This window comes from Megalops cyprinoides, chromosome 15 (genome assembly GCF_013368585.1).
Source record: "Megalops cyprinoides isolate fMegCyp1 chromosome 15, fMegCyp1.pri, whole genome shotgun sequence".
In the NCBI taxonomy this organism is placed as follows: Eukaryota; Metazoa; Chordata; class Actinopteri; order Elopiformes; family Megalopidae; genus Megalops; species Megalops cyprinoides.
The window spans coordinates 19,780,861-19,803,813 of NC_050597.1; the positions used below are offsets into that span (position 1 = coordinate 19,780,861).

General features: G+C 46.0%; 1 protein-coding gene and 1 long non-coding RNA gene across 3 annotated transcripts in view; both read right to left on the reverse strand.

The window, feature by feature from the left end:
* Positions 1 to 4: 4 nt before the first annotated feature.
* On the reverse strand, positions 5 to 2,752 carry LOC118790126. Its single transcript, XR_005005487.1, has 3 exons — positions 2,579 to 2,752; positions 592 to 719; positions 5 to 92 (listed from the first exon to the last, which is right to left on the reverse strand). It is a non-coding gene; the product is annotated as an uncharacterized LOC118790126 (long non-coding RNA).
* Positions 2,753 to 9,575: 6,823 nt separating this feature from the next.
* The window catches only part of unc5b (unc-5 netrin receptor B), a 40,307-nt gene continuing 26,929 nt past the window's right edge, over positions 9,576 to 22,953 (reverse strand). For both annotated transcript variants that reach the window (XM_036547001.1, XM_036547002.1), the window contains 16 exons: positions 20,120 to 20,344; positions 19,754 to 19,897; positions 19,457 to 19,560; positions 19,123 to 19,303; positions 18,713 to 18,880; positions 18,220 to 18,384; positions 16,961 to 16,993; positions 14,719 to 14,913; positions 14,125 to 14,487; positions 13,700 to 13,787; positions 13,369 to 13,537; positions 12,759 to 12,998; positions 12,095 to 12,244; positions 11,297 to 11,461; positions 10,917 to 11,095; positions 9,576 to 10,237 (listed from right to left, as the gene is read on the reverse strand). In XM_036547001.1, coding sequence (XP_036402894.1) covers positions 10,072 to 10,237; positions 10,917 to 11,095; positions 11,297 to 11,461; positions 12,095 to 12,244; positions 12,759 to 12,998; positions 13,369 to 13,537; positions 13,700 to 13,787; positions 14,125 to 14,487; positions 14,719 to 14,913; positions 16,961 to 16,993; positions 18,220 to 18,384; positions 18,713 to 18,880; positions 19,123 to 19,303; positions 19,457 to 19,560; positions 19,754 to 19,897; positions 20,120 to 20,344 — 2,735 coding nt within the window. In that variant the 3' untranslated portion in view covers positions 9,576 to 10,071. The remainder of the gene's footprint in view (positions 10,238 to 10,916; positions 11,096 to 11,296; positions 11,462 to 12,094; positions 12,245 to 12,758; positions 12,999 to 13,368; positions 13,538 to 13,699; positions 13,788 to 14,124; positions 14,488 to 14,718; positions 14,914 to 16,960; positions 16,994 to 18,219; positions 18,385 to 18,712; positions 18,881 to 19,122; positions 19,304 to 19,456; positions 19,561 to 19,753; positions 19,898 to 20,119; positions 20,345 to 22,953) is intronic.

Sequence of the window (22,953 nt, forward strand, 5' to 3'; positions counted from 1 at the left end):
GGGCAATGGAGGAGAGGGAGAGGAAAGGAGAGGGTGAGAGGGAAAGAAGTAAAAAGAGGCAGGGGAACTTCAAGCAGCCAATCCACACGGTCCTGCAAAAAGACACAAAGCATTATCCATACACTGTATAACCCATGAGCACAGCACAAGCCATAAACACATGGCACAATATCAACTCATGACTTGTTATAAATGGACCGTGCACTAAAACATGGCTGCACTGCTACTAAAATAAAATACAACATGCATCATATGCAAGTCATATGATGATTACATGCAATACACTGCAGGGCATTCAGGACGCACTCCACACTCCGTAACTACTCTGGAAAACTACTTTTGCTCCCTTAATCCATGATATATTTGCACAAATGACCTGATCCAGGGGCAATCTACCCAGATTACATCTTTATATATTATTCATTTGCAGACCTAGACATTCACTGAAGCTGTTTTGGTTAGGTACCTTGCTAAAGGATACAACAACAGCGCCACACCTGAACTTGCAAAATTCAGATTTCAAATCCAGTCTCCCAATCACCATGACACACTGCCAGTAAGTATCATGTGATCCCCCACACTTTCACTTACCTGAAAATGGAATCTGCTGCTCCTGTGCTGCTCAGGGGGCCAGCGAGTAACACCCTCCCCCTCAGTGAGACATTTTGGGAGACGATTCTTCGAAGCCTCTGTCAGGAGCAGGCCCTGAGGAGCAGGGACTGAACACCAGAGACAGAAAGCGTACAAGTGAGCGAAATGGCCCGAAACGAGTATTATCACCAGCTCATTTCCCTCTCCAATGCTGTCGGGCAACGCAAGCAAAGAATATAACGTACTAGAAAGGAATGCATGGAAAATCATGCCAGATACGTTCACTGTGGAGACCGCAAATGGCATTGCCACTGACGTGACACATCTTGCACAGCAGTTACGAAATGTACATGTGATCAGCGGATGGCCTCCGTATTACAATGAGGGGGATTCGAAAAAGAGGTACATGAGGAGAGCCAAGTGCACAAACAGCTGACATGTCTGCTCTTCAGCACCACAGAAGAAAAAAAAAAGAACTGCTGAGGAGAAGTTAGAGGAGCAGTAAACAATTTAACAGTAGGACTCTGTGCAGCATGATGGGTCTGGAATGTGGACACAACCCCCTCTCTACTTCTAACATAGGGCCCATGTGCTTTGTCCGGTGTCTGAGAACAATAGGACAGGACATGGACATGAAAAGACTCATCTCAGGCAAATCCTCACACACACACAATGGGGGTGGGGGTGGGGGGGGGGGGGTGAGAGAGAGAGAGAGAGAGAGAGAGAGAGAGAGAGATGGGGGGACAAGACCAGAGAAGGCTGAATGTGGAAAGTTTTACATTGGGTGTCAGTGTTGCCAGCAGTGCCGTGAATGCCTGACCAATCGGGTCACATCAGGAGCCACAAGTAGTGACAAACAAATCTGTAGGCCTGCCACAGGGCTAGTCACAGTGGGTCTTGACCTTAGCAGTAGCGATGGGACGCTTCATGAACCCGTGTACTCGTGGCACCGTGGCACTGTGTACTATTACGGTAACTTGCTGACTTGAACTAATCAGAGTTTTGCTACGGAGAGTCAAGTCTACTGTCTTCATCGATTTTGCAGCAGTCAGTCACTGGCAGCACTCGGTAGATCCACCTATTATAGCGTTCATGAAGCCTCTCTCCCATCACTACTTAACAGGGGTACAGTTTAGACTAGAGCCATTTCAGTTATAATACTGGTGAATGGTCTAAAGGATTAAACCCATTCTAAGCTTATTTATGGTGCAATGAAATAGCCGTTGCTTCAAGCACTCTCAAACAAGACACACAAGCATAGTTTACCCAGAAACACCATGAAAAGCTATGCTTAATTTTGACAATTGTCCCTTGAGTCATTCACACAGTTGTGTGGCTACAACTCTAGGCTTGTGGTTAGCAAGGGTGTCTCGAAGAGAGATACAAATTAACCCTGAAGCTACCAATGAGGCAGCCCGGAACGCGTCTTGGCGTCCAACTACAGCGAGGTGTTATTCTGAAATTTGGTCGAGCTCCGTTTTGATCAGTTTGTCATCCGCCTGGTTGTGTTTGTGGCAGAATGTCAATGTCCCCTGCAATAAGGATTAGGAGCTGCCGTCACATGATCAGACTCGCCTCGATGATTCAACCGAAGGCAAAATTGTATAGGACTGGCACAGACGCCAAGCAACAGCAATAAAAGAAAATTATTAGATACATATTGTTTGTCTTATAAATTACATTCGCTGTCACTAGTGCACGTAGGCTACTTAATCTGTGACTACAAGATCAAGGGAGACTGTAAGGGAAAACGAATAGCTAAACGAAGTTTCCCATTGCAGCCGTGGTAAGCTATTTGCTGGCTTGATCACCAGACCTGAAGTTTTGCGGCAAAGAGTGAGACGCCCTCGACAAACCATATGGCTTATAAAACATGTCAATAACCCATCAGTGCACGAACCAAAATAAACACAGTGCAGCTAGCCCAAGGCTAAATGCGGTTACAGATAACCAATGTATCAAAATGTATGAAAATGAAAACACTCACCTGGCGAACTTAAGTCTGTATCGTGCCCTTCCAGTTACTCCATATCTCTACCGATGAACGGCGTTTGATATAAATGACTAAATCTGACTTATTCTGAAACTACTTTAAAATGCAAGTGCAGGACCTGCTGTGCATTGGACTTCTTCTCACTGCCATACACTCGTCACTTTTCCATCTTCCTGACTGCCCCTAGGCCAGACCAAAGCTGTCAAGCACAGATCCAATCGTTCTCGCAGACTGAGGCGAGGAATCTGCGTATAGATGAGCACAGTTCGTATCGCTGACGCTATGGTTAAATCCCAAGTGATTTACACCGTCTGAAGGCACACGCGTAATCTGTGTCCGTTTAGCTGGTGAAGTGGATAACGTTACATTCATGCCCATCATCTTATTGGTGAGGTAACGGTGACTATAAGCTATATCGTACTCATTTATTTAAATTAAATTGAACGTTTCCATTTATTATAAAAGTCTCAAAGTCTCCATTGTTACCAAAAAGGTTAAATGATATTTCTGAAAAATTCTCCATTTTAAGTGGCAAATGTCACGGTGTATTGGCGATGCCACTTTGTTGATGCGCTAGCTATGTGAACTGTAACGCTATCTAATGTTATTACAATGTTGCCGTTATGTTGTAAATGGAATCTTCAGTAAAATTGAATGAGATTGCGTATTCATTTCGAACGGTGATAAGGCCACTTTCACTTGAACTACTTCATAGCCGTGCATTATTACCGTGCATTTACAGGGAAATAATGCACACCCCTCCAGCCAATCAGAAACGGGTATCTAACCAAGCCGTGGTATACCTGTTTAAATAAAGCCATTTGAACCTGTAATTGTTTGTCCCGTCTCTAACAGACAAGTTCGCAAAATCTAACGTTCGAGGGCTTTTATCATCATCTTTTATGCATGGAAAAATACAGCTATCAAAAGGAAGCCTCTACCTGGCCCCATCTCAGTGCTCACAAGGCCCCTGTCCCACAGAATGGCAAGGAGCAGGAAGATGTGTGTGCAACAAAGGACAGGGAGGACAGTGTGGCATAATGGATAAGATGCAACAAGATGCACTGTAATATTTAATGCTTTAGCATAGGTTGGGGTGTGTATAAATGAATACACATCTGGACAGGGATAAATGAGAATGTGTGATATTTAAAATAAGAAGCATGGCCACCATGCATACAAATCTCTTTTCTCCGTTATACTTTTAAAGACTCCAACTAGAGTTGTACATATGCATTTATAACTGAGTATCTGAGCCCCAGTTATGCAGTTCCTCGGAAGGATGTTGCAGATGGATTTAAGGGGAAACGTGCTCTGAGTCTGTTGGTATGATGGCCTCTAGTGTGCAGCAGCTGTCAAAACTAGTGCATTCAAGCGTTCTGCAGCAGCGTATCTTCTGAGAGTGAGTCAAATTAATATATTCAGCTATCTGCCAAAATAAAGGAAATGCTTGCGTAAACAAGGGATACAAAGTGTATTGAAAGCAGATGCTTCCACGCAGGTGTGGTATGCGTGTGTATGTTAATTAAGCAAATAACATCCCATCATGCTTAGGGTAATAAATAGAAATGCTGGGGAGGCCCAGCTGCCCATTACTTTGACTACCCTTGCTACAGGGAGAGATCCCAGTGATTTTGAAAGAGGGGTCATTGTTTGGGTCTGTTTGGCAGGAGCTTCAGTGACAAATTTTATTATGCTGTTACTATCTGCACTTGGTCACGTTACCACATTTTAGAATTTAGAAATTACGTTACAATTTATGTTTAGAGTTTAAAATGAATGTTAAGAGTGTTACTGCAGGAGTGAGTGGGGAGTAAGAATTCCATTGTACTTGTTACACATGAAAGAATCACATAAAGAATCTTGAATCTTGAATCTTGAAAGACATGCTCAACTTTTTTGATGTTTCACAAGGAGCTGTGGCTAAGGTGATGCTGGCAAGGAAGTCTGAGGGAAAGACATCACCAACTAGGGGCAACGGTTGTTGAAAGCACATACTCTTTGACCATGATGTTTGTGCTCTGGTTCGAGATGCAGGGCAAAACGACGAGCAACTCTGAATCAGCTGGGTGGAAATATCAATCTGGGGCATGAGCAGGCAGTTGCATTAAGGGGCCATGGTAAACTTCACAGAGAAGGATGCAATGGTTGGGCTGCAGTGCATAAACCCCTTATTACACCTAAAATTTCATGATTGCAACTAAAGTGGTGCAAAGAACACAGGCAAGCGGTCTACTGAATAGTGGATTTTAAAAAATCATATGGTCAGATGAGTCACCCTATTCTCAACAAACTAACAAGTGTATGTGTGGTGCACAGATAGAGTGATAACCTATCTATGGTGAGGCATTTTTATCCTGATGGGAGTGGTCCAATGCCCCCATCCACACAGCATGAGTGGTCACTGCATAGTTTGATGAGCATGAAAACAATGTATTCTATATGCCATGGCCATCTCAGTCACCAGATCTCAACTCAATTGAACACTTGGAAGGGATTCTGGAATGGCGCCTGAAACAGAGTTTTCCACCACCATCAATAAAATGCCAAATGATGGATTTTTTTTTTTTGTGGAAGAATGGTATTGCATCAATCTAAACACTTGCAGAATCTGTGCCAAGGTGCAACAAAGCTGTTCTGCTGGCTTGTTGTGGCCCAATACCGTGTTAATACACTTTATGTTTGCATTCCTTCATTTTGGCATTTTACTGCATACGCTTTCTTCTTCATCTGTTGATGGGTTCAAAGAGAGTGTTGGCTTGAATTTCAGGGACCATATTGGCTGACTGTAAGATATGTAGGGCAGATTTATCTGCACATTTGTCTGATTTATTTCTTAGCTGACACCCTTACCCAGCAGAGCTTACATTTTTACACCTAATTCATTTATACTGCTGGATATTTTCTGGAGCATTACAAAATCCATGTCAGTACCTGACTGAAGGGTACAACAACAGCTGGCCCATTTGAGAATCGCACTTGTAGCTTTTAGGTTATAATCCTATCTTTTTATCCAAAGCACAGCATTACCACATAGGAAGGTGTAAAATGCATAGTTAGCGCTAGTTAGAATTTTGGTGAAAAGTCCTTATCGTGTTCCATTTGTGTATGCAGGCTATGTAGGCAAGTAGCTGCCCAAAGTTATTTGTCTGTTGTAGGAAGAGGTTCACTGGGGGCAAAAGTGAGAAAACATTTGTGGTAAACTTCATGATCTTCATTTCATGTAGAAACAGACTTTGGACATTTTCCTGATCTATGTTTCCAATGCAACATGACAAAATCGCCTTCCTGGCATATTGCTGTTGATGCACTTTAACAGACGGTATTTACTGTTCGTAAATAAGTAATAACTTTTTTAGCAGTTAATCGCACACTAATAATGGACATCACACAGATCAAAAACTTATAGTAGGGAAATGTAATGAATTATATACTCGATAATGGAGATATATTGACTGACTGCATAAATAGACAGTATTTGATAAATGTGACATGGTAGCTAATATAAAGATGGCATATTTCGCTGTCATTGCCCTGGGTTTATAGATTTTGAGCAGAAATGATAAAAAGTATGCCTTGATTAAAACTGAGATGAATTCCAGTAGATTATGTGCTTTCTTCTTGACCTGAGTACCTCATTTTGTTCCCTGTCATGTACAACATGTTCTGGAATGACAATAAAAAACATCCTTATCCTATCCTTATTGTTGAGGCTGTTATTAAAGGAGTGCACCAGCTCTCTTTCCCCAGCAGAGGGCGATATGGTATACCACTCTGAACAGATACACCTGGAGAGAAGTACAGAATTAAAGTCCATCTTGAACAACAACAACAACCAAAAGCTTGGGAAAAATGTGAAAAAAATATGTTACATCAGTTTTATTCGAGTGTTTCTAAGAGCTTCTCCGAGCACATAAGCAGCGAAAAGAAATACAAGAAGCCATGGAAGAGGGCTGTATTAGATTACATGCCTTTTAAACCGTTATTAAAACAGCGTTTTGTACTGAGCCATTGTGTTCACAGCACTCAGCAGAGAGAGGCTCCTGCTTGGAGTCTGTCCCTGGGCGCCATTTGAGTGGAAGATCACATTTCACCAGTTATGACCCCAGATGCACAAATACACCTCCTCGCCTCTCTCTAGAACATAATTGAGTCTTTCGAAGAGGAAATAAATATTAAAAAAACATCCTTCTTTCCTTTCTGCTTTAAAGGCAATAAAGAGGAGGGCTGAGAGTCTTATTGTCTGCATGGAGTCCAGTAAATCACTGAAAGTGCTCTTCTGAAACCTTATTACTTTTGTGAGCGGGACAGTTTTTTGGAGCTATAAAGAAAGATGCTTCCTTTGCAAATGCTACCTGCGTCTGGAGCAGAGGGCAGGATATGAGAAATGCATTTCCTCTGTTATTTTACCATCTACTCAATGGTAACATTATTTGCATGTTACCACCGTGCCTAACGAATGGCTTTGGTTTCCAGCATTTAAAGTATGAGAAAGTCAAAATGCAAATCAGTATTAATACACTGTAATTCAACACAGTAAACAGTCAACTTGGTGCAAAAGCCTCCCGGGATCCTGGATAAGTTGTTTTTTTATGACAATAGGTTTGACTGCCTATTTGTCCATAAAAATTTACTTCCCCACAACCTGAGAAAATGAATGCACACAGCAGCTCTTATTAAACTAGGAAATATAATTTATTGCATAAAAATTATTTTTAGTTACAAGTAAGAAGACTAAACATTTATTTACAATTGGTAGTTTACAGAGTTAAAGGAAAAAAATTCTCTCTGAATCAGTTTTTCGTTCATTTAAAAAAAAGAGGCATTGACATATCTAAGCAGGAGTCTTTTTTTCTGACCATGGTCCAGAGCCGTTTGGGACTGTGCTCACCTCCTAGGCATCTCCAACAGGCCCAGGGGAGCCAGCCTGCAGATGCACTTCTGATCTGAATCACCTTCATCTGTACCACTCACATAATGCAGTATTACACACACAGAGATCAAAGGTTCCCTGTTGGGAAGAGAGGGCACGGCAGGATAGATAGTCCCCGGTGTAAGGTGTTCGGGACTGTAGTCTCTGTGGGATGGAAACTCCACCTCCTCCCTCTCTTCCTCTTCCTCCTCTTCCTCATCATCATCATCATCATCACCCCTCCATTTACCTTCTCTGGGTACACATTTCGACGTCTGAAACGCCACATCGCCGGCTGTGATTGGTCGTCTTTGCGTGATGTCTGTATAAACCAGTGCAGCTGTGAACGTCCGCATCAGTTTGATGCATGGCTTTCCCAGAGAGAAGTACGACCTGAACGGCCACCTGTGTAGCCCTTGTGGTTTGCTGTAGGTTCTGTTGCCGAGGGGCGAGAAAATGTCCACGAGTACAGCCAACCCGCTTTCAGTGCACGGTCGCGACTCAACTCTGACATCCATCTGCTCTCTACTGTAAAAATATACATTTTCCACTCTGTACAGGGAACGAATCAAGTCCTAAAATGAGTTTTTTTTGTACTTGCATAGTACTTACACAGAGAAATGATATAAAACAAAGCATGAAGCAAACATTCATGCACTCACACACTCACCATCCACACAGAACCAGTTATTTTGTTCACTGCTTGAAAGAAAATGGAAAGATACTGCTTGCGTTTTGGTTTTTCTGTTTCCAAGTTTTGAACACTTTTTTTTTGTTTTCAGCAGTAACAGTAGCATCCGTACATGACCTATAATGACACAAATTATGATGACAGTATGTAATAATCGCATTAACAATGCTGTTCTATAATAATGATAATACATTGACAATAACAAAACAATAACAATTTGTAATGTGAGAGGCCCCTGACTATAGCAGCTGATTGAGCAAAGGTAATTCATAATCAATAATCAAGATGAGAGAGGAAGACAGAGAGGTCAAGAGAGAATTAGAGAGTGACAACTAGGACCATGTCCAAGACATGTTACAAAAAAATACCCAAAACTGAGGATGACACTGCAACCAATCAGAGTCCCAAAGTCAGCTTTGCTGCAGTCACCACAGCCAATCAGAATCAAGGCCTGGTTGTTCTATATGTTTGAAATCCAGAAGAATTTATCCAGCAAGTTGGAAATCAATTTCACAATGCATTAATTTTCCATAAAGTCATGTATGTTCGAAGTAGATATATTTAAAACAATTAAACTTTTAAACATTTGCACTATTACAATTGAAGGATAGCCTTGAGGTTGATTTTATCTCAGTGACAGTGTGTCTCATTGCATTTTTTCCTCCCACCCCAAAACACACTCCTACCACCCTATGTGAAATTTCTCCCTCCTCACAATACATTCTTCAACTTTGCCTAAGAGATATCACTCAAGAGGCCTGTTCTGAAGAAAACAAAATATCTGACTTAAGAAAAGATATTTCTACCTAATATAAGGGCAACAATAATGTCAAATAGAACAGCGGGGGGAAAACACGCACAAAACAATCCAAAAATATGGACAATACCTTAAAAATGGCGTTCCCTATAGGAAACTCATAATGGTTTACCAAGAGCTCTTCTGTAGCTTAACCTGCAGTCAGAGAGAATGATTTAAAGAGGCAGATAGACGAAAGGGGCTCCACATCACCAGCACAAACATATCACTGTGCTCCCTCTGCTGGCCATAAATGCACATTGCAGCCCGCGCCAAAGAGGATGTGAGGACCCAACTGATCCTGATAAGCTTGGCATTCAGTCAGTCAGTAATGATGAGACACCTATGGGCAAGTCATTGTGAGTCATTGTGACCCTCTGGGCATGTCTATTGGCTTGTTACTATAAACGGATTGTGATCCATCAGCGATTTACCACACCAAGCTGTCCATCACCAGGAAACCCACACCTGCCATCAGGTGGATGAATCTCTTGCGGTGTCTGGTTAATGCTGTGTGTGTGTGTGTGTGTGTGTGTGTGTGTGTATGTGTGTGAGAGAGAGACAGAGAAAAAGAGAGAGGGAGAGAGAGCCAGAGAGTATGTGTGTGTGTGTGAGAGAGAGAGAGAGAGAGAGAGAGAGAGAGAGGCAGCCCTCGACTGATTGTCTCGGACCGTTTTGTTTTGTGTGACTATGTAAATATATATGTGCTAAAAGTCTCAATAAGATTTGAGTAAAGAAACAAATAAAAAAACATAATAATATGCATTTCACATCCCTAATCTGAGATCACATTGTATATGAGCAAATGACTCAGAAATCACAATGCGGCATTGTCTTATCAGAAGGCTCGGACGTGGGATCCAAAAGATCAGCCTGGGGAACAGGCTACCAACCGTGAGGTGGTTCTGAGCGGGAGTGAAAGCCGTTGGGGGGCCTGTGTGGAGGCTGAGGTAAAGCAGGTGTGATGGAGAACAGCATGGGCTTCGTGTGGTGCTTGGGGTTAAGGTGTGACAGCTGTGCTCATGTCCACAGGTATGTATCGGTGGGATTTTTTTTTTTTTTGTCGGTTGCCTCTCTGCCTGGACCAATCAGCAATCCCCGTCGGTCGTCATGACAACAAGCACTTCGCTCTTGCCCATCTCTTCGAGTGCAGTCGCCAGGGACACCAGGTCTGCGTCACCTTGGTGACAGGCTTCCCATAGGTCCAGCAGCACACCTGTGGGGCTGGGTTTTGTTGCAAAGTAATTCAGATACCTATGAGAGAAGGAGACATGACACATACACAGAGAAAGAGCAATGTTTATAGGCATGCTGTTTATTTCAATTTTCATTGTATCAATAAGACTGTTCATTGTATTTTGATTATATCAATAGTGTACAAGCTTTGGCAATATATAGAAACATACAGTACCAGTCAAAAGGTTGGACATCTGGTTGGACTTTTCTTTCTTTATTTTCACTATTTTACAGATTTTAGAATAATAGTAAAGACATCAAAACTATGAAATAACACAATTTGAATTATGCAGTGACCAAAAATTGTTATGATCAAAAAACTATTTTATATTTTAGATTCTTCAAAATAGCAAAATATTCTTCAAAATATTTAATTTAAAAATTAAATTTTTTGGGAAAGAAATTCATGCATAGGCATCCAATTCACTATTTACATTTGTCAAAGAAAAAAAATTCAAGCATTTAAGCATAAGTCTTTAGAGCAAAAGGTCTTTGGATGCATGTTTCCCATTATCTTAATCAGGTGTGTCTAAACATTTTGACTGGTACTGTTATTGAGTTAAAACTTTTCAGTGAGAATTTTGGGGAGCACACCTGCGCACACACAGATACACGCAGACACACACGTGTCCTCACGAAGGGACACGGACACAGATGCTCACACGGTACCTGACCCTGTAACAGTGACCCTGCCCACCTGTCGAAGCCCAGGCTGTGTGCGAGAAGTCTCCAGTCACAGCCGCGCGCGCTAGGGGCATCCAGGCTGGCACAGATCTTCATGCGGATGGAGGCAGGCAGCCGGAAGGCGTAGGGCCCCACCTGGGAGGAGGGCACGCAGGTACCTCCGGACGGGAGGGGGGAGTGAGGCGCCTGTGTCTGTGGGGAGGGAAAGCGGGGGGGGGGTCACACCGAATTTAGAGTTTATAGCGTGTTTATCACACTACCTGAGCAAATCTGCGCCTGCAACTATGTTCCTCTGCCTTTGATGTTCATCCTCGGCCGTCTATGATTGCGCGTATCAGAAATATGCGGCCCCTGGCCCCCGCTGGCCCCACTGTCCCCGCACGCCGTCAGTACCTCCTGGATGTCGGTGTGGAGCTGGAATATCTGCCCTTCCCCCTCCACCTGGCGGACGCAGATCTTGCAGGTGAGCTGGGAGACGGCCATGCTGCCGCGCTCTAAGCTGAAGGTGCAGTGTAGCGGCCGCTGGCTGCCGCTCCAGATGTGATAGAATGGGATCTCCTGCAGGGAGATACCTTACATTACTTAGATATAATTTCATTACATTATTGGCGTTTAGCAGACACTCTTATCCAGAGCAACTTACATCAGTTTACAGTTTTTTTTTATAATGTTATCCATTTATACAGCTGGATATTTACTGAGGCAATTGTGGGTTAAGTACCTTGCCCAAAGGTACAGCAGCAGTGCCCCAGTGGGGAATCGAACCAATGAGTATGAGTCCTGCTCTTTAACCACTATGCCATACTGCCACCCCACGCGTGGCATTCCGAGGTTAGCACCTCACCATGCTTAGCAGTGATTTTAAAGAGACAAGACACTAACAGCAGCTGTGTCGTCCACCTTCTCTCTGGGCCAACACAGCGATGCTGCCCAATAGTGCGGACAATAAGAGACCCGAGGGACTTATATCAACATTTTACTACAAGTAAGCAATGAAACATTGCATTAAGGAAAGAAAGCTCCACAGTAATAAAGTTACCATCTTGTTGACAATCTTTGGCCCAAAGGAAAATATTTACATTAATGACTTACATTAGTATACCAAAGTCACTGTCTATACGCATTAAACATTAATAAGCATTCTATATTTAGTGGGGGGAGGGGACAACACTACTCAATGCTGCCTCTGACCTGGTACTTGGCCAGAAGTTTGCTCCTCCAATGGGAATGCGGGATGTCGTGGATTGACAGGCGCAGGTTGTGGTAGCTGTCCTTGAAGAGGAGGGGCTTGGGGTCCTCCAGCAGCACCCCGCCCAGACTGCGCTCCAGCTCCAAAACCTCCTGTAGAGAGGGGGGGGGGCAGCGAAGACGGACGAGAAAACGAGAGAAGATGACACAGGGTGGTTAGAGGCTGCCAAAATATTTCAGACAGAGCAGTACAGTATATTAATATTTTATTCTGTGCTTATTTGGCAGACGCTCTTATCCAGACTGACTTGCAAAGCCATCATGGCAAAATACATGAGTAAGCGTAAGTGCGGAGAGCAAGAGCAACACAAACAAGAAAACAGGCACGGATCGCCTGTGTACTTACTTACACATAGAGCTTAAATTGATCATAAAAGCAAGATTACTTTAAATAATAACATAGCACCAAAGTACCAACCAATAATTCAAAAGAGCATCATCACCTAGTATTATACTAATGTGCATGTAGTTATTCATATTATAAAATATTAAGAGTAATGGGAAAAAACTTTCACGACAAAGTACATTTAGTGCCTTTAGTTGGGTGCAATTTCCCCTGCCCCTCTCTTTGAATGTGATTGGATGACAGAGGAAGCCTGAAGCGGACCTTAAGGGCATGGGGCGTGTCCTGGATGCAGTATACGCGCAGGCTGTAGTCCAGGGAGAGGCAGGGGGCCCGCGGGGCGAAGAGCGCCAACTGCAGGCGCTTGCAGGCAGGCTGCGGGGGGATGGACTGCCCCACCAGGCTGTAGGTGCCCAGCTGCTCCATCAGGACGTGGCAGTTCTGTTCCTCCAGCTGCAGGTAGCAGGGTGACGACAGGGTCTCCTCCCCGACCGTCAGCACCTCCTGCAGGCAGGGCATGGTATTGCAAGCATGTATAGATTAATTCAAAGTACGTATGCACACACATTTTTTGTTATTGTATATGCAATTGGACATGTAGAGCGACACCCTCACATGTGCTGACTGACATTTTCTTTTCTTTTATCCATGTGTCCTTCTACATTTGCTTTTATCTCTTTATCTGTGTATTCCCTCTTTCTCTCCGTTTTTCTACATCTGTTTCTCCTTACTATTTCCAACCTGTGATTTCTTCCCATCTGGTCTCACAATCACTTCCCTTCATCCCTCTCTCCCCCCTTCTTCCGCCCATCTTTCTTTCTCCCTGCCCCAATCCCCCCCCCCCCCCACCTCTCTCTCTCTCTTGCTATCTCACCTCCCAGCCTCCTTGGTGAGTCTGTGTTTTGAGGGTGAGGGTCCAGTCGGGCGGGTCCAGCTGGGCACAGTGGGGGAGGGTGAGCACGACGGGGCGGCTGAGGAGCATGCCCGAGGGTCCGCAGCACACCACCGGGCTTAGCGCCGTCTGACTGCCCTCCGACGGCAACCTGCCAGCCACAGGACCAGGGACAGGGTTCACACTCAGCCCAGAATTCAGCTCCCACCTCAAAGCGTTAGATGTGGCGGCACTGATATGTTTTGGTTGGAGACCTGATCTCCTCTCACAGGCATGGTTAACCAGAGAGGGTGGGATAACACTTGTCACTCACGTGGTTTTCTCCCACTTGTTGATGATAAGGTACATCTCATAGAACTTCCCCTGTGGAATCGCACCCGGGGGCACCAGCAGACTCACACCTGAGGGAGAGCAAGAGAGGGTTAGGGTTAGGGGGAGGCAACGTATGTGATGTGATGTTTCTGTGCCTGGGTCAGAGAGAATGGTATTTGTGTGAATGGCACAGTGTGTAACTGTAGTTAAGTACGTGTGTGTTTACGGGTGTGTGGTACAGACTGTGTGAGGGTGTGAGAAGCACAGTGTGTATCTGTGGTCAAGTATGTGTGTGTTTATGGGTGTGTGTGAATGGATTGGTTTATGTGGTGTGTGTGAATGGATTGGTAGGTGCATGGTACGATGCATATGTGTGTGAGTGAGCAGTAAAGTGTGCTGTGTTGTGTGGTTCAGCATGTGCGGTACCTGTGTTGGGGATGGTGAGTCTTCCTCCCAGGCAGCCCAGGGTGGCGCTGGCGCTGTGCCCTGGCTCCCGGGGAAGGGTGTGGCCGTGGGGGTCGCGAGGGCCGGAGCCCACGGTCTTCAGGCTGAGGATCTCTCCGTCCACAGAGCTCCCCCCGGTGGGCAGCTCCAGCGACGACAGCGTGGACGAGTTGTACACCTTGATCTTCAGGCTGGGCAGCGGGTCCAGCAGGGGCGAGGTCGTCATGGGGATCTTGTGGTGGGCGTCGGCCGCGCCCTGCTGCAGGGAGAAGAGGGGCCCCCGGAGTGAGCCGGCCGTGGCCGTCAGGTCGGGAGGGGCGGATGCGTGCAGCAGGTGGGGGTTATCTGGAGACAGGAGAGAGAAGACTCGTGGTAAAAATGATTACAATCGATTTTTGGGTACTTCAGTGTTACTGACCATTATAGGGCCTAATGAAGAGAGAGAGAAGTGGGGATTGAGGATCTGTGATAGACAGGGGCGGGAGGGAGAGGGAAAGGAAAGGAAGGACGAGGAGTAGGGGGAGGGAGGAGAGCCAATGGAAACACATATTCATGGTGTTCCAGGCAGTGGCTCACCCTGTCTTGGGGGCTTGTAGTTGCCGGGGTGGAAGGCAGCGGTGAGGGCGGACGAGGAGTCTGTGATGTCGCCGTGGAGATGTCGACAGCTGCGTCGGTACGCCAACACGCCCACACACAGCACCAGCACCACACAGAGCAGCAGCGCCCCCACCAGGCCTGCGTACACCGCTACGCCTGCCCCTGGGTCCAGAGCTGGCGGGCAGACAGGAGGGAGGGTTAGACACTCGCACAGATCCCACACAAACTAGACTACCGGCACATGCTCAGACAGGACAGAGACACACAAGGGGCTAGAACCAGACCTCACGGATCCATGGAACACAGAACATTCTTTGCACCAAAGGCATTATTATAAATTTAGAGCATGGATGTCGCAGTGATCTATCTTAATATTTTATACTTAAATTCAGCCACACCCATTGACATCCCATATTTCTTCCTATGCTCTGGGTTGAGTTTCCAACATGGACTGAAACTGAGACTGTTTCAAATCAAACTGAGCCCAAAGCATGCTGTGAGAGCTAGTGCACCACATTTCTATTGTTCAATATTGCTCTTAGCTCTTTGTAATTAACGTATAAATAATGTAAAAGAAACATTAGTTTTAAAAGCTTAATCCTTCATAAATAACGGCCACTGACTGGGCCTCTCAGCAATGAAAACCATGATAATGAAGATTACTCTCAGACAGTATGCTGTTTCACAGTGCATTTTCAGACAGGCGGATTAAATATCCAGTAAAGTAAACAATGAATTAATCTACTAAATACAGGAAACCATCTAATTTTTAAACAGCTATGTATGTATTATTTCATTAACTGAATGTATACTTACATTATACATAGATTAAGCTAAATATTTATTGAAAATGCTTTATATGGTTAATGTACTTTATTCATTGATTTGCGTTTATATAACATCACTGTACTTTCTTTAAAAATCAATCATTTATTTACTAGCTTCATTTATTACCTATATGCTATAGAACTTTATTATCGGTAATTGTATTATTTTGTCAACACCTGCAATACCCAGTTAATCCAACAAAGCCTGTCTGGAGTTTAAAGACTATCACAGAGGAGCAGAAATTTATAAATAAAGCTCTGCTGCTTGCCTCTTGAGGTTAGCCAGCCTCTCTGGTCCCACTTGTCCTCATCCTCTGCACGTCAGTGTCAAACACTACCTCCTCACCACTAGGGGGAGCCATTCTCTACTGCTACTGCCCTTTGCTGAGGCAACCACCGAGCTGTAACCTCACCTGCTCCTGGCACCTAATTCCTGCTCTGTGATCATTTTTCACCCTCTTGATTATGTGTCTGCCTGCACGCGACACCAGCAAAGGTGCTGTGCTTCCACGTGAGCACCGGGAGGGGGGCAGGCTGGGGGGGCGCGGGGTGGGGGAGGTGCGGACAGGAAGAAAGGAGGTGAGGTGAAGAGGAAAAGCAGAAGGGTGGAAAATCAGGGGAGAGGAGGAGGATCGGGAGTGGAGGGCGCGAGCAAAGCTCGGGAGGCTGGCAAGCCGGAACGTTCCAGCAAGGAGACACAACAGAGGCTGACAGCCGTCCCTGCTGATCTCAAATCAGGTGACTCCCTTTCCCAGCATGCAACGGCGGAAGCCTGCGGATGTCACACCGATCTGGGGGTGGTGCCATTTCTCATCTGTCGACTACTTTACTGACCTTTTAATGTCAGACCCAACCATGCTAATTCTCATCATCTTTAGCGTGTTTAAAAGAGAACCCACTGCGTGATAGAATAGATTCCTAATATTTGTAACTTCTTAATATTTATGACTATAAATAATCCTGCTGGTAATAGGTAGGGTTTATTATTTAGTCCAAGGAAATATTTGTAATGCTTTTTCAGAGTGCATAGCACCCTTTTTATCTTACATTTATAAATGAGCTAGGACACAGACTGGTATAGAGGAATGGTGGAAAACTTATGTGGTGATGTATCATGGTCACGGAATGCCCTTATCCAGAAAGGTTTTGCATGATCAGCTGTTTGCAGCTCATATCAGAGGAAACGGCCAAACACAGACGCAGACTGCCAGAGATGATCACATCTATAACAAGACTGGACAAGAGGGCAAGGTATGCCTTTAAAAATGACCTTGATTTAGACCAGCGTACTGACAAACACACACACACACACACACACGCACGCACGCACGCACACACACAGGGTGGGCTGTAAGTACAAGGAACACAAAAAGGTCATGAAAAGGTGAACTTACGATGACTTGCATGTTCAATAGAAACCTTTTTATCTGTTAGAAATGAAAAGCAAAACAAAAAAAGAGGAAAAAAGGAAGAAAAAAGAATGTAAAACGGATGGATCAGTCATGCAAATGGGAGAAATATTAAAATGGGAGTAAATAAATGGGAGTTTAGCAAATATACAGCAAATCACCTTTAATAAACAAGAAATTAAATTTTTATCGCATAACTGTACAACTGATTAAACAAATAATGAAAGCAAAACACAGCAATAACCCACAGTGCTGTGAGAGAATGGTGTGTATATCCATGTGTCAATTCATGTCTGTGTGTTACTCTTGCAGTCAAACAGCTCCCTGCCCTACTACTTGCCTCACTGCAAGCTTATTTTAAACAGGTCTGGGTGTGTGTGTGTGTAAATGTATGTATTTGCAGGGATGTGTGTGTGTGTGTGTGTGTGTGTGTGTGTTCTAATGAATGTATCAGCTGGGGTGAGTGTGTTTTAATGTATGTGTCTGCAGGGATGTGTGTGTACGTGTGAGTGCCTGTGTGTTGGGCCACACGTGTCAGTGTGGGTGTGTGTCTGAGACTAATGTGCTGTCAGCCATGCTCAGGTCGCTCATCTCAAGTTGCACACTATGTGTCAGTGAGAATATGACTCACTCTCATATGCTGCTCTTTGTTAATTTCTCCACTTTGTCGTGACATGAACTCTTGACTAAACCCTGGTCTTCTTAGACCCTTGTCTCCCCACCCTGCAGCTCTCACAGTGAACTGTTCCCTGAGACTACAGCCATCTCTGTCAAATATCCCTCATGACTGTCTAATGCCCTAAACCCCTGACTGTTCCCCCTTGTGGCAATGAGTTGCCACTATACCTTCCTTTTTAACCATTTTCTGAACACCCTGATAACCCAGCCCCTCCTTTCCCTGCCATTATCTGTTTCAGTGGCCACATTCTCATGAAGATTAATGCACGCAAAGGCCATACTTATGCCTCCTTGTTTGAATGAAATTCTAATAGTGAGCTTGGTATCCACGACTTCATCTCCATTGACTAGCCATGTCCCCTTCCATATCCTACAGCCAAAGTAAGCACTGCTTAGCCCCATCAAACCCCTGGTGTGAGCATGTGATTCACCGTATGCACACAGTCCCCTCCCCCTGGTTTGATCATGTGACTCACTGCATACATAAAGCCCCTCCCTTTCGGTTTGATCACGTGACTCGCTGCATGCGCACAACCCCTCCCCCTCGGTGTGGTCATGTGACTCACTGCGCGTGCACAGCCCCTCGGTGCAGTTCTTGCTCTCCATCATGCTCCCGCTGCAGTGCCTCCCGCCGTTCCTGGGCGGGGGCGCCTGGCACTCTCGGCTGCGCCAGTGAGTGCACTCCGTCCCGCAGGCAGACCACTTAGCCCACTCCGTCCAGCCGCCGTCCACTGCGAGGGGTCAGAGGCAGCGCATTACGCTTACATTTACAGTCAGTCATTTGGCAGACGCTTTTAACCTGAGCAACTTACAGAAGTGCATTAAATGGGGTTATCACTTTTATCACCACACATATCTCTCCTTGTTCGCTTATGCTTGTTATCTGACAGGACATGTCACGTCCAATAGAAACCCAGAAACTAGAGCCTTTGAGCATGACACATCAGATCTGTGTAAAACACAGCCCGCTCCAGAAATATCTCTATGTGACTATGCTAAACACGTACATCAATATTTAAAAATGTGTGAGGAACATCTGAACTGTACAGGTGTGCTGACCTGGGCACAGAGTAGTGCAAGTGACCCTCTGGAAAGGTGGTCCTTCACAGAAAGCCCCTCCATTGAGCGGTGCGGGATTGGTGCAGCTGCGTGTTCGTCGCTGCCAGCCCCGCCCACAGCGTGCGTTGCACTCAGACCACTCTGTCCAGGATGACCAACCGCCGCTCACTGGGAGGGGTCATAGAGACACACACAGCGTTAGCACAGCATTGTGGCATCCTCCTCATCCCTCAAGCAAACATTTACTTTAAAGTCTATAAATTTCACTTTCTTTTTAGTCTCAAAGTGTGTGGACATACACTCAGGCACAACTGACCGCATTTGTGTCTCTCAGGCCGAAACTGCAGTTCCTACTCTGGCCTCTAGGGGCTCTCTGATCCAGTCTGCTCTAATGGGCCTTTCAGACTCACCATAGACGATGAGAGTGGCGGTGCTGCTCCGCCTCTTAGCCACCACATTGCGAGCCACACAGGTGTAGTTGGCCGTGTCAGACAGGCGCGCCTGCTTAATGATGAGGTCGTGGTCGATCGTTATCAGGAAGTTGGAGTCCTGGCCCGGGTCGATGGTGTCCTCATTCTTCAGCCAGTCCACCTTTAAAGTGTGCAAAAACGTGGTGAGACAGACAGGTACTCACACAGATGCAGAAAGAGGGACAGTCAGACAGACAGACAGACTTTTCCCTATGACAGCATGCAGGCAGCTTTGTATTGACGAATGCATGAATGGTGAATGAAATGAAAGTACCTCTGCCGGGGGTATTCCCTCCGGGGGACGACACTGCAGTAGAACTTCCTGATCCAGACGCACCTCTCTGCCCAGCGGCTCCTGCTCGAAGTTCTTTCGTAAGTCTGCAGGGGGCGACAGAGGGCGGAGGGGAGTCAGTGCATTCAGTACATTACATTCAACAGTAACAACAGACTTCAAGAGACCGACACGCTTTCTTATACCATTAGCTTTGAGTTAGAGGTTTCAAGCACATGGAGTTGTAAACACTTCCATGGTTCCACACAAAAACATGCACGCGCGCGCGGCGTGACTCACATGCGATGCGGACGTATGCGCGGCGACTCTTGGTGGTTCCGGCGGAGCTCCAGGCGACACACTGACACCAGTAATCCTCCAGGCCAAAGAGCTCTTCTACCTGCGTTCTAGAGACGGAGATATCCACCTCCCTCACCACCAGCCCTGAGAGAGAGGGAGCAAGAGAGGGTACAAACAGTGAAGCCAAGTGTGTCAGTTTATTTGTGCACTTGCAGAAAGTGTACAAACAATGAGAACGAGGACAGGAAGTTCAGTTTTGTGTTAATACAGTCCTATATTGCTTTGTAGGTCTGCTTGTGTGTGCATGTGCGTGTATGTGTGTGTAAATGTAAATGAATGTATGAATGTAGAGGGATGTGTAAGCACCTGTGATTTGGTCCAGGCTCTCTCGGGTCACATGGTCATTCTGGTTGACCCATTCCCCATTGCACTTGAAGTAGATCTGCGTGGCGGGTGCAGCTCGGCACCGAAGCTGAACCGGCCGGTTCTTCACAATGAAGGCGTCCTCGGGCTCCAGCTGGAACTCTGGGAGTGGTTCTGCTGCCGCTGACGGGAAGGAGTCCGGCAGAACCTCGCTGTAGTCACTGCTGTCTGCGGATAGACAGGAGAGACAGAGAGGAGCAAAGACACTCTGGTCAATTACCTTGCTGAAACCCCATTTGGAATTCAAATCCATCACCTGCTGGCCATCTGTTCAGTGCCTTAAACACTCAGAGGTGTGCCACACGGTAGAAAACAACAGAGAGGGAGAAAGGGCCACAGTGTTTGTATGTTTGTGTGTGTGTGTGTGTGTGTGTGTGTGTGTGTGTGAAAGGGAGATAGAATGAGTGAGGGGGGGAGATAGAGAGAGAAAGAGAGCGTGTGTGTGTGTGTGTGTGTGTGTGTGTGAGTGCTTGTGTGAACATCTGTGAGATATTGTGTGAGTGTGCCTGGGGAGAGAGAGACGGTGAGAAAGGGAGGGAGAGAGTGTGTGCGCATCTGTGACAGAATATGTGTATGTGTTTTTGTGTGTATGAGAGACAGAAAAGTGGAGGAAGAGATTGTGTGTATGTGTGTGAAAGTGTGTGTGGGTGCATATGTATGTGTGAGCGAGACAGAGAGACAGTGAGAGAGAGAGAGAGTCATGTGGGACTCCCTTTAAATTGTCAGCAGCACAGATTTCTCTTCTGCTGTCACTCTGGGGTGGTTCTGTTTTGCATGGCTTGGGACAGCGTGTTCTGGTGTTTCTGGACCCAGATCCATCCGGCCACGCAGCCCAAAGAGCGCCTGGGTCCCCAGGTCAGAGCGAGAGAGGTGACCTTGCTGGGACAGGCTCTTCACACATCATCCACTGACATTTTCCCATGATGGATCTCTCCTCAGATTTGAATAGAAAGGCCCTTCAGGGAGCCTGCGACTTTCTCCTGTCTCCTCACAAAAAAAACAACCCCACAAATGCCGTCACAGCTTTGTTAGCTGGCCCCGCCTTCAACGTCACCGCCGGAGACACGCACGACAGCTGACGATTACTGCGGTGAAACAGGCTTTTGATGTACTAACACGGTGAAGCAGAACAACCAGATCAGTGCTCTCTGGACAGCGCTGATACCCGGTTCTCTCTCAGACACAAACTGATGACAGACCAGTACACAGATGCAACCCACGCTAACCTCCCTCTAACTCACAGTGAACACAGATTATTAGAGGCATCTAAATAATATCACAAGAAGCAGCAAAAATGAAATGACCCCACCCCACCACCCAAAGACGCATGCAGACAAAGCAAAACAGCAGTGTCACCATGCTCATAAAACCGTTTCCCCAAAGACACCCTGTATACAAGTACACAGTGGGTGATAATCAAGTCAAATGCGCTGCAAAATAAAAACTCAGTGAACAGGCTGTGGAAAACAAGCGCAAGGAAATAGAGGGCACATACTTCAATGGAGTTCTCCACATTGTTTAGAAAAATAACCCGACACCCTGGGGGGGTATGCAGCACTGGCAACCCAGACTGAAACTTCTGCCACGAAGTGACAAGCGCCTCTGTTTTGTTATGGTAATCGTGCGCCGCACACGTTCTGGCAAAGCCCACGTAGCTGTTCCTGTCACGCTGATAACGTGTCGTGGAGTCATTCAGACTGAACAGTGCATAAAGGAGCAGGGGAAAAAAAGGGGATAGAGAGAGAGCTTGTGTAAACATCCACGGCTGTCGTATGGAATCTGAGGCGGCGGTGAAGGCCTCTTTGCAAGGGAAGTGGGCCGGCAGTAAAAATCTGTGCTGTTTTCGGCTGAGCTCATCCTGTGCGGCTGCTCTTTCGCAGACAGCGGGGTAGCGGTGTGGACCGGGGGACCTGATGTGACTGGGACGCAGTGCCACTCCTCCCCCTCTGCGGCTTCGTGGTGGGAGTGGACCTGCGTGACAGCACATTCCATCTGTATCTCCAGGAACCAGGCTCCCTGCTCTGTGTGCTTCACCTCCATCAGGGGCAAAGCTCCCCAGATTATTCCCCTCTCCTGGAGCCGGAGCGCAGAGGCCATGAGACTCAGCTCGATCCCGGACCTGCTACAGCCAGCCGGCGCTGCGGGCGTCCACCCCTCGCTGACCTCATCTCTCACAGACCGGAGGCTTAGCCCTTTGGACATTGCGCCTCACTGCTGAGGTGCTAAGAGACTCGAATGGCTGGAGCCTCATAAGGCTATGCAGGGAGGCGCCCTGAATGTGTCCAGACCTGAGCTTTGACCGTGGCCAAAGAGAGCCCCAGCCCTCACTCTGCAGAACCGGGAAACACATCTTTACGTGCTGATCATACGGTACAACTCCATGAATCCCAGAACAGGTGGAGTTACGATTTGCATCAATGGCTCAATGCTTTAAACCAATCATGGTGTTTTGCTGCGGAGAATCAAGTCCTTTGACTAGAGGCAGTGACTGACAGCACAGGACAGGCCCACCAATTATAAGGGCTAATGATGTCTCACTTTTCTAACACTACCTACAGCTAATGAGCAATCAGGAGTGGAGGTGGAGGTACAGGTGGTTGCTTGTTAGAGGGGTTATAAATGGCTCTCACTTATACAGGATCTGATGCTCTGTTCTGTTCTTGTTAATATGCTTAAAATTAAAACTGCAGTCAGAAACTTTATATTTCCAGTATTTTTTGGTGGCACCAAGAGTTTTTCAGGATTTTTGTTAGCATAATATTAAAAATGCATGAAAC